Source organism: Odontomachus brunneus, unplaced genomic scaffold, assembly GCF_010583005.1.
Source record: "Odontomachus brunneus isolate Ranch 3 - 2012 unplaced genomic scaffold, Obru_v1 Obru_scaffold_009, whole genome shotgun sequence".
NCBI classification, from domain to species: Eukaryota; Metazoa; Arthropoda; class Insecta; order Hymenoptera; family Formicidae; genus Odontomachus; species Odontomachus brunneus.
Window position 1 is genome coordinate 549489 of NW_022639459.1, and position 11960 is coordinate 561448.

At 30.0% G+C, this 11960-nt stretch overlaps 3 protein-coding genes across 4 annotated transcripts; all 3 read left to right on the forward strand.

Annotated features, from left to right (window-relative positions):
• The first annotated feature begins 986 nt into the window (after positions 1-986).
• On the forward strand, positions 987-3608 carry LOC116840310. The gene is made up of 2 exons (XM_032806869.1): positions 987-1302; positions 1389-3608. Exons 1-2 carry the CDS (start codon positions 1263-1265, stop codon positions 2915-2917), a joined length of 1569 nt encoding a protein of 522 aa, XP_032662760.1. The 5' UTR covers positions 987-1262; the 3' UTR covers positions 2918-3608.
• Positions 3609-3998: 390 nt separating this feature from the next.
• On the forward strand, positions 3999-7494 carry LOC116840309 (KIF-binding protein-like). The gene is made up of 2 exons (XM_032806868.1): positions 3999-4909; positions 4997-7494. The coding sequence occupies exons 1-2, from the start codon at positions 4873-4875 to the stop codon at positions 6532-6534; spliced, it is 1575 nt and encodes a 524-aa protein (XP_032662759.1). The 5' UTR covers positions 3999-4872; the 3' UTR covers positions 6535-7494.
• Positions 7495-8102: 608 nt separating this feature from the next.
• Positions 8103-11812, forward strand: LOC116840331. Of its 2 annotated transcripts, XM_032806920.1 has the most exons (3): positions 8103-9647; positions 9713-9892; positions 9969-11812. In XM_032806920.1, exons 2-3 carry the CDS (start codon positions 9856-9858, stop codon positions 11519-11521), a joined length of 1590 nt encoding a protein of 529 aa, XP_032662811.1. In that variant the 5' UTR covers positions 8103-9647; positions 9713-9855; the 3' UTR covers positions 11522-11812. The 2 variants fall into 2 exon arrangements, with proteins under 2 accessions (XP_032662811.1, XP_032662810.1); XM_032806919.1 differs by having other exon boundaries at positions 8103-9892.
• Positions 11813-11960: the final 148 nt, after the last annotated feature.

Here is an 11960-nt window from a genome sequence, read left to right on the forward strand (position 1 = left end):
GAAAATTGTTGCAAAGAGCTCTAGAACTTTTCAAGAGAGTATCAGAACTGCAAAAAAAATGTCACATTTTTGAATATGGTGTGCCAAGACTTGGCATGTTGTATATGTATAAATATATGTTCAACAATGATGCAACCCATAACATAGAATAATCTTCCAATATTGATTTGTTTAGTTACGATCAAAAGCTTTAGTCTTCAAACCATATTAAAACCTAATAAACAATTCCGTTAAATTTACGGATTGTGACTTAAATTTTTGAAATCGAAGATTCGAATCGAAAAATTAGAAATCAAAGAGAATTTAGCAACACGCAAAACAATAGAAACTAGGATGAGTAATCTATTTCATAAAATAATTAACCTGAAAAATTTCTAGTTATCATAAAAAAATGGTAGTTTTTAGCTACTGCGTCGCTTCATCGAGAGCTTCTGTTCTCGTACTGCGTATAAAACTTATATTAGGCTAAAGATTGGAAATTGAGGATTGCGGATTGAAGATTAAATTTTTACGAATCAGCAATTTCGATTTTAGCTTACTTTGTTCTATTTAATCATGTTCCATTCTTCAATCCACAATCCTCAGTTTCCAATCTATAATATGATACAGACATAAGAGCCATAACACTGTATTATTGATGAAACATTCTGTGTTGAATATTTACACTAGTGTTCGAAAACGTCGATACAATTATCCATACGTATCGATGCCAGAGACATCCCGATACGTATCGATCCCAGAGGTATACCGATACGTATCCATAGTCATATCGATACTTTCAAACACTAATTTACACCGAGTTCTCTGTGTCTCTTGTTGGAAAACACTCAATTATATCGAGATGTCGATTGTGTTTAGAGAAAAGATCCTTCGCCAGAGAAAGTTGATTTGTAACTTGTAAAATTCATGACACCATTCTTTTGATAATGACTGTACCTAAGAGCATATACCAATCAGATTCACGCACATTAAAACAGTTCTCAAGCTGCTTTCCTGTTGTAAAATTCGTAAATCTGATTGGCATATACTGTTAGATTCAACCAAGTTGAAAAGAATATAGTAATCGTACTGACGAATTTTATAACAGTTACAAAATAGCTTTCTCTGCTGAATGTAGCCATTGTTGTTTGGTGTGAAACTGACTATATCTATGTCTGAGAAGAAGAACTGGAAGGAGAACAATAATTTCAAAACTTGACAACAAGGAGACAGGAAACTCTTCTTATTATATAATTCGTTATCGATATATTCCTCGAAAGAAAATGTCCACTAGAACTACATACAAATTAAAATGCTTGTCAGGTAATAAAAAATGATATATTCAAAAGTCATGCAATACGCGCGGAATAATCTTTTAATTTCAATTGATTCGTTAACGTTATTTGCAGTAATGGAAGTAGTTGAAAGTTCTAGCAATTTTGAAGATACGATAAAACCTAGTGACGAATTTTTGCAAGTTTTCAAATTAACACGCTCATGTAAAGATCAAAGTAACTTTAAAAAACAAATGAGGACAATAGAAATAAAAATGGACAAATTATTTCTTAAAGTAATTAACTCGCAAGACACAAAATTTGAAGATATTATAACACTTGCATATAGTTGTCATCATTTATGTTTTGCATACATAAAGTCAGATCAGACAAAAAAGCTATCTGCTGCTAAAGATTCCATTCTGCGCTGTTTACATTTCATAAAAGATAAAGAGGTGGATCCAAAAATTATTTTGCTGACTTTAAAAGCATATAACCTTTTAAGCCATATTTATCAGAAACAACAGAAGCTGGAGAATGCTATAGAAGCACTTGATAAAGCTATAGATTTATATTTGATATATATGGAAGAACATAGCAAGTACGATATTCCTATCGATTATGAAGATATTATTATTAAACCATCTGAACAAATAAATGGTTATATAAAATTAAAATGTTTATATATGCACATTTTACAAACATCAACAGATATACATTTAAAGATGAAATCAAAAGCTAATGAAAGTTTTATGCTATCTCGTCATTTACTTTTAATCGAAAAATTGAATTGTTTACTAACAACTGAAGAATATGTACAGTGGATTGAAAAAGCAACGACAGTATGCAATTACTTAATCATGGGTAACCGTTTCGCAGAAGCTAAAAATTACCTTGAGAAATTATATTTTATACAAAAAGCTTTACATGCAAAATATTTTGATACTTTGGAAAAGGGACTTCCTTCGCAAACATCCATGTTATTAAACCAAAGCGCATTTACGTTCAAGTTAGTTATATCGTGTTACGTGAGGAACAATATTACGCTTTTCTATCAGTCGGTGAAACGACTGCTACGGTTAGAAACAAACCAACATTCTGAGGCTGACAACTCAATAATTAAAGAGCTAAAATCGGTGGGGCGGGCATCACGGAGATTATTAATATTCTATCCAGATATGAAAGAGAATTTCGACAATACGTACCATGCGACCCGGTTTGCGTACATACTAAAATATAACGAAGCTCTGAAACAGTTTATCGATATTGTGAGGATAATTTACAATTCAAAGCTACACCTTAACTTCGTCGGGGATGTAAAATTATGTATTCGATGTAGATTATACATTTCTAACGCATACAAATATATGGCATTCTATGAAAAGGACACAGCCACTCAGTTTTTACTACGGAAAGGGGGCGCAGAAACTTTAGAAGAAGTTGCAAATGTTTTAGGAGATAGGAATGATTGTAAATTACTGAGACTCTTATGGCTTCAACTGTCAATTGCTTATTCTACCCTGATAGACATGAAACTAGACGATATAGAGGCAAGTTACCTACCATATTTGCCCCAAAGTTATTTTGCACTTGAAATTGATGAAATTAATATTCTAGTAGCGAAGAGCTCAATATTCCTACAAAAGTATATGTGTTCTAAATAGATAGTCACGATGTTGATGTCGGATATCTCATTCGGCACAAAATGACAGTAATCTTATAACGAATAACCGCGCAGACTTGGGAATAGTGACTAGCACTCATGACAATTTAATATCATCAAAAATTAACTTCGGAAAAGATGTGTTCAAACCGCTATGCAAACGAGTATACATTAAAGTTTATACACCCAATAAAAAATTTTTCATACAATTATGTAAAATTTTATAAAATTATTTGTATGTAATTATACATATAATTAAGCATAATTGTGCTTAATTATATATAATTATGTATAATTTAATATGATTATATATAATTGTACATAACTATGTATGGACAAATTTTATATATAATTATGCATGGAAAATTTTTCATCGGGGGCAATTATCGTTGAAATTGCCGAATTATTAAAGGTGATCTTAATAAATTTAATTTTGTATATAGAATCTTAATTGATAATTACGATAAATAATGAATTTGACAATAGACCAAATTCTTTCCAACAATTTTAATTTCTTTCGGTCTACTCCTTTTTATAACTAATAACATACCTATAAAAGTGCGCACTTCGACAAACTTTGCATCATTTTGCGTAACTTATAAGAGAACAGGAGATTTTATGCGTATACGGACAATGAAAAGTGTAAAAAACGTTAAAAATTTAGGCGCAAATAAAATAAAATATACAATGCATCAGAGCATCTTACTAACATAGTATCTTATATCTTCTTCTCTAAGTTCTCCTAATTTTTGTCTGCCTTGTCCTACTTTTTTTCTCTTTCTCTATCGCTTCTTCTTTTGTACCGTTCACACACACTCTCTTGACTTATAATTGAAATTTTACTTCAAATTATTTTCGTTTCAATTACCGATAACAATAGTGCACAATTGTTTATTTTAGTAATTTTATTTCTTCATCTTAACTAACTAGGATAATAATTTTTCATTATGCTTGCAATTTGCTTATTTCCCTTGCCTTTGAATCAATATAAATTCAATGGTATGTTAGGCAATCTTCTATTTCCAAATATCCAGATAAATATTAATTGCACCTTTCGCAATTATATCTTTACATGTAACGTAACGACAGTTATAAATAGACTGGTATTAGGCTGCTGAAAACGTGGAATATGATTGAATATAAAATAGATTATTAACCGAGGATATTCTTGGAAATCTCTCGCTTACCAATGACATAAGTATCTAATTGAATATAGTTAGTACGTATAACAGCTATTTCGAGATATTAGCGTTTATTACGGAGCCCAAACAGTTTATAAATACACATAAGAAGGAAAGCACCAACAATAATTACAGAACGTCACAAACACAATAAATTCTTATTAAAATCTATTGTCAACATTATATTAGAAAAAGATGTCTACTAGAAGCACAGGCAAAACAAAATGCGAGTTAGGAAATAAACAAATATATTATATTCAATGTTGTTGTTATAATATATTATGTTGAACATAAATATTTATGAACATATATTCAACAATGATGCAACACATACAGAATAATCTTCTAATATTGATTTATTTAGTTACGAATACAGAGCTGATCGAGAGCTTTAGGAGTCTCGAAATCATATTAAAACTCAGTAAATAATTCCTTTAAATTTACGAATTGTTTTTTAAATATAAGCATATACCAATCATGTCACGAATTATAACAGATGTCAAGCTGCTTTGCTGTTGTAAAATTCTGATAGGCATATACTGTTAGATTCAACCAAGTTTAAAGATATATAGTAATCATACTGACGAGTTTTGTAACAGTTACAAAGTAGCTTCCTCTGCTGAATATAGTTATTGTTGTTTGGTGCGAAATTGACTATATATGTCTAAGAAAAAGAAGAAGTAAACGAAGGACAATAATTTCAAATCTTAACAACAAGAGGACAGGAGACTCTTCTTATTATATAATTCGTTAGCAACATATTCCTCGAAAGAAAATGTCCACCAAAACAGATGAATCAAAATGCGAGTCAGGTAATAAAGAAATGATATATTCAGAACTCATGCAACACGCGCGGAATAATCTTTTTATTTCAATTGATTCGTTAACGTTATTTGCAGCAACGGAAGTAGTTGAAAGTTCCTGCAATTTGGAAGATACGATAAAACCTAGTGACGAATTTTTGCAAGTTTTCAAATTAACACTCTCATTTTCTAAAGATCAAAGTAACTTTAGCAAAAAACAAATCAGGACAATAGAAATAAAAATGGACAAATTATTTCATAAAGTAATTAACTCGCAAGACACAAAATTTGAAGATATTGTAACTCTTGCATATAGTTGCCAATATTTATGTTTTGCATACATAAAGTCAGATCAGACAAAAAATCTATCTGCTGCTAAAGATTCCATTCTGCGCTGTTTTCATTTGCTAAAAGATAAACAGGTGGATTCCAAAATTATTTTGGTGACTTTAAAAGCATATAACCTTTTAAGCCATATTTATCATAACCAAAAGAAGTTGGAGAATGCTATAGAAATACTTGATAACGCCAGAGATTTATATTTGATATATATGGAAGAATATAACGAGCACGATATTCCTATCGATTATGAAGATATTATTATTAAACCATCTGTACAAATAAATGGTTTTTTAAAATTAAAATCTTTATATAGAAACATTTTACAAACATCAACAGATATACATATAAAGATGAGATCAAAAACTAGTGAAAGTTTTATGCTATGTCGTCATTTAATTTTAGTCGATGAATTGAATTATTTACAAACACCTGAGAATTGTATACAATGGATTGAAATGGCAATGTCAGTATGCAGTAATTTAATCACGTGTAACCGTTTCGCAGAAGCTAAAAATTACATTGAGCAATCATATGTTGTACAAGCAGCTTTATATACAAAATATGTTGATAGTAAAAAAAAGGGACTTTCTTCTAAAACATCCATAATATTTACACAATACATAACTATGATGAAGTTAATTATGTTATGCTACCTGAGATATGCTGCTACGCTCATCTGTCAGTCGGTGAAACGACTGCTACGGTTAGAAAAAAACATAGATTCTAAGACTAACATCTCAATAACTAAAAAGCTATCAAAATCGGAGGGACGGGCATCACGGAGGTTACTATTATTCTATCAAAATGTGGAAGAATATTTCAACACCAATTCGTACCATGCGATCCCGTTTACTTACATATTGAAATATAACGAAGCTCAGAAACAGTTTGTCAAAATTCTGAACGTGATTTACAATTCAGGGCTACATCTTCACTTCGTCGAGGAGGTAAACTTTTGTATTCAAACTAAATTATACGTTTCTAACATGTACAAATATATGGCATTTTATGAAAAGGACACAGCCACTCAGTTTTTACTACGAAAACGGCGCGCAGAAATTTTAGAGACAAGTGCAAATATTATTAGAAATACGAATGATGTTAAATTACTGAGATTCTTATGGCTTCAACTGACAATTGCTTATTCTACCCTGATAGACATGAAACTAGAAGATATAGAAGCAGCTTCCCTATCATATTTATCCCAAAGACATGATACATTTGTTGGTGAAATTAACGTTCTAGTATCAAAGAGCTTAATATTCCTACAAAAGTATATGTATTATAAATAGATAATTTAGTACATGTATTATAAATAGACATCGGGGTAATGTAAGATATTTCATTCGGCACAAAATTACAATAATGTTAGATTGAATTACCGCGCGGACTTAAGATTAGTGACTCATCATAATTTCATATCAGAATTGCAAGGGCGGGCATCGCGAAGATTACTAATGTTCGCTCCAAATAAGAAAGCGTATTACGACACCAATACGTACCATTTGATGCCGATTACGTACATATTGAAATATAATGAAGCTCAGAAACAGTTTATCAATATTCTGAACGTGATTTACGATTCAGGGCTACATGTTGACTTCGTCGGAGATGTAAACTTATGTATTCGATATAGATTATACATTTTTAACGTGTACAAATATATGGTATTCTATGAAAATGACACAGCCACTCAGTTTTTACTACAAAAACAGCGTGTAGAAACTTTAGAAGTAGCTGCAAATATTAGGAGATAAGAATGATTGTAAATTACTAAGACACTTATGGCTTCAACTGACAATTGTTTGTTCTGTCCTAGTGGACATGAAACTAGAAGATATAGAGGCAAGTTACCTACCATATATTTGCCCCAAAGATATTTTGCACTTATTGATGAAATTAACATTCTAGTAGCGAAGAGCTTAATATTCCTACGAAAGTATACGTACTTTAAATAGATAGTCACGACGGTGATGTCGGATATCTCATTCGGCACAAAATGACAGTAATGTTATAACGAATTACCATGCAGACTTGCGAATTGTGACTCGCACTCATGACAATTTAGTATCATCGAAAACTAACTTCGGAAAAGATATGTTAATATCGTTATGCAAACGAATGTACATTAAAGTTTGTGCATCTGATGAGAAATTTTTCATAAATAATTAAGTAAAATTACATAAAATTATATATAATTTTACATTATTATATATAATCATATATGAAATTTGTCCATACATAACAAGCATGTTATTTATATATAATCATATATAATTATATATATGTATAATTTCATATATAATTTTACACAATTACCCATACAATTATATGTAATCATATATATAATGATAATCATATATGTGTAATCATATATATGATCAATTATGATTAATTGTGTTTAATTATATATAATTGTGTATAATTTAATGTTTAATATAATTATATATAATTGTACATAACTATGTATGGATAAATTTTATATATAATTATGCATGGATAATTTTTTATCGAAGGTAATTGTCGAATTATTTAAGGTGGTCTTAATAAATTTAATTTTGTATATGGAATCTTAATTGATAATTATGATAATGAATTTGACAATAGACCAAATTCTTTTCAACAGTTTTGATTTATTTCGGTCTACTCATTTTTATAACTAATAACAAACTTGTAAAACTGCGCACTTCGACAAACGTTGCATGATTTTGCATCATTTATAAGAGAACATAAGATTTTATATGTATATGGACAATGAAAATGTAAAAAACATTAAAGATTAAGCGCAAATAAAAAAATATATAGAATGCTTCAGAGCATTTTACTGATATATTATCTTATATTTTCTTCTCTAAGTTCTCCTTCTAATTTTGGTCTGCCTTGTTCTCTACTTATCTTCTCTTTCTTTATTATTCTTCTTTTTTTACCGTTCGCACACACTCCCTTGACTTATAATTAAAATTTGACTTCAATTTATTTTCGTTCCAATTACCGATAACAATAATGTACAATTGTTTATTTTAGTAATTTCATTTTTTCCTCTTAACTAATTAGGATAATAATTTTTTGTTATGTTTGCGATTTGCTTATTTCCCTTGCATTTGAGTTAATGTAAATTCAATGATATGTTAGGCAACCTTATATTTCCAAATATCCAGACAAATATTAATTGCATCATTCGCAATTTTATCTTCACATGTAAACCTAAACGACTGTTATAAATAGACTGATATTAGGCTGCTGAAAACGTGGAATATGATTGAATATAAAATAGATTATTGACTGAGGATATTCTTGGAAATCTCTCGCTTACCAATAACGTAAGAATCTAATTGAATATGGTTACTATGTATAACAGCAATTTCGAGATATTAGCGTTTATTACGGAGCCCGAATAGATTATAAATATACATAAGAAGGAAAGCACCAACAATTATTATAGAACTTCACAAACGCAATAAATTCTTATTAAAATCTATTGTCAACATTATACTTGAAAAAGATGTATATTAGAAGCACAGGCAAAACAAAATGCGAGTCAGGTAATAAAAAAGTATATTACGTTGAAAGTTGTTGTTATAATATATTATGTCGAACATATGTTCAATAATAATGCAACACATACAGAATAATCCTTTAATATTGATTTGTTACGAATACAGAGCTGATCGAGAGCTTTAGGAGTCTCGAAGTCATATTAAAACTCAGTAAACAATTCCTTCAAATTTACGGAATGTTATTTAAATTTTGTAGAAATCGAAGAGAATTAAGGAACACGAAAATCAAAACAATAGAAACTAGGATGAACAAACTGTTTCATAAAATAAGCAACTTGAAAAACTTCTAGTTTTTATAGAAAAATGGTACGTTGATTGGCTATTTCGTCGCTCTATCGAGAGCTGCTGTGTACTGCGTGTAAAGCTTATATTAGACTACAGATTGGAGATTGCGGATTAAAGATTAAGTTTTGACGAATCCGCAATTTCAGTTTTGGCTTACTTTGTTCTATTTGGTCAAGTTATAATCTTCAATTCACAATCCTCTGTTTCCAATCTATAATATGATACAGACATCAGAGCCATAACATTGTATCATTGATGAAACATTCTGTGTTGAACACATTTACACCGAGTCCTCTGTGTCCCTTGTTGGAAAACACTCAATTATATCGAGATATCGGTTGTGTTCAGAGGAAAGTTTCTTCGCCAGAGACAGTTGCTTTGTAAAATTACTTACAGTAACTTTACAGTAATTTGTAAAATTCATGAATTTAATACTATATTCCTGATCATGACTGTATCTAAAGCATATACCGATCATATCACGAATTATAACAGATGTCAAGCTGCTTTGCTGTTGTAAAATTCTGATTGGCATATACTGTTAGATTCAATTAAGTTTAAAGGTATATAGTAATCATACTGACAAATTTTGTAACAGTTATAAAGTAGCTTTCTCTGCTGAATATAGCCATTGTTGTTTGGTGCGAAATTGACTATCTACATCTAAGAAGAAGAACTAAAAGAAGAACAATAATTTCAAATCTTAACAACAAAGAGACAGGAGACTCTTCTTATTATATAATTCGTTATCAACATATTCCTCGAAAGAAAATGTCCACTAAAACAGATGAATCAAAATGCGAGTCAGGTAATAAAAAAATTATATATTCAAAAGTCATACAACTTGTGCGGAATAATCTTTTAATTTCAATTGATTCGTTTAGCATTAGTTCCGACACCGGGGATGATTGAAAGCTCCTGCAGTTTTGAAGATACGATAAAGCCTAGCGACGAATTTTTGCAAGTTTTCAAATTAACATACCCATTTTCTAAATATCAAAGTAAATTTAACAAAAAACAAATCAGAACAATAGAAGTGAAAATGGACAAATTGTTTCATAAAGTAGTTAACTCGGAAGACACAAAATTTGAAGATGTTATAACTCTTGCATATATTTGTCAACATATATGTTTTGCATACATGAAGTCAGATCAGATAGAAAACCAATCTGCTGCTAAAGACTCCATTTTACGCTGTTTACATTTGATAAAAGATAAAGAACTGGATCCCAACATTATTTTGTTGACTTTAAAAGCATATGGCAATTTAAGCTTTATTTATCAGAAACAAAAGAAGCTGGAGAATGCTACAGAAGCACTTGATAGAGCTGTAAATTTATATTTGACATATATGGAAGAATATAGCGAGTACGATATTCCTATCGATTATGAAGATATTATTATTAAACCATCTGTACAAATTAATGGTTTTTCAAAATTAAAATCTTTATATAGATACTTATTACAATTATCAACAGATATACATACAAAGATGAGATCAAAAACTAATGAAAGTTTTATGCTATCTCGTCATTTACTTTTACTCGATGAATTGAATTATTTACAAACATCTGAGGAATATACACAATGGTGTGAAATAGCAATGACAGTATGCAGTAATTTAATCACGTGTAACCGTTTCGCAGAAGCTAAAAGTTACATTGAGCAATTATATATAATACAAACAGTCTTACATGCAAAATATGTTGATAGTATGAGAAAGGGACCTTCTTCGGAAACACCCATGTTATTTAACCAATGCGTAGCTATGATGAATTCAGTTGTAATATGCTACGTGAGGTACTGTGTTATGCTCTTCTGTGAATCGGTGAAACGACTGCTTCGGTTAGAAAAAAACGTAGATTCTAAGGCTAACAACTCATTAACTAAAGAGCTACCAAAATCGGAGGGACGGGCATCGCGGAGGTTACTATTATTCTATCCAAATGCGGAAGAGTATTTCGACACCAATATGTACCATGCGGTCCCGTTTACTTACATATTGAAATATAACGAAGCTCAGAAACAGTTTGCCAAAGTTCTGAACGTATTATACAATTCAAGGCTACATGTTGACATCCTCAGTGAAATGAACTTTTCTATTCGAAATAGATTATACATTTCTAATATATACAAATATATGGCATTCTATGAAAAGGACACAGCCACTCAGTTTTTACTACGAAAACGGCGCACAGAAATTTTAGAAGAAGCTGCAAATATTTTAAGTAATAAGAATAATTGTAAATTACTGAGACTCTTATGGCTTCAACTGACAATTGCTTATTCTACCCTGATAGACACGAAACTAGACGATATAGAGGCAAGTTACCTACCATATTTGCCCCAAAGTTATTTTGCACTTGAAATTGATGAAATTAATATTCTAGTAGCGAAGAGCTCAATATTCCTACAAAAGTATATGTGCTCTAAATAGATAGTCACGATGTTGATGTCGGATATCTCATTCGGCACAAAACGACAGTAATCTTATAACGAATAACCGCGCAGACTTGGGAATAGTGACTCGCACTCATGACAATTTAATATCATCGAAAACTAACTTCGGAATACATATGTTCAAATCGCTATGCAAACGAATGTACATTAAAGTTTATGCATCTGATGAGAAATTTTTCATAAATAATAATGAAAAATTATATGAAAAATTATATATTATTTTACATTTTATTATATGTAATTATGTATGAAATTTGTCCATACATAACATGCATGTTATTTATATATAATCATATATAATTATATATATAATTTAAAATATAATTTTACAAAATTACCCATACAATTATATGTAATCATATATATATATATATATATATATATATATATATATATATATATATATATATATATAT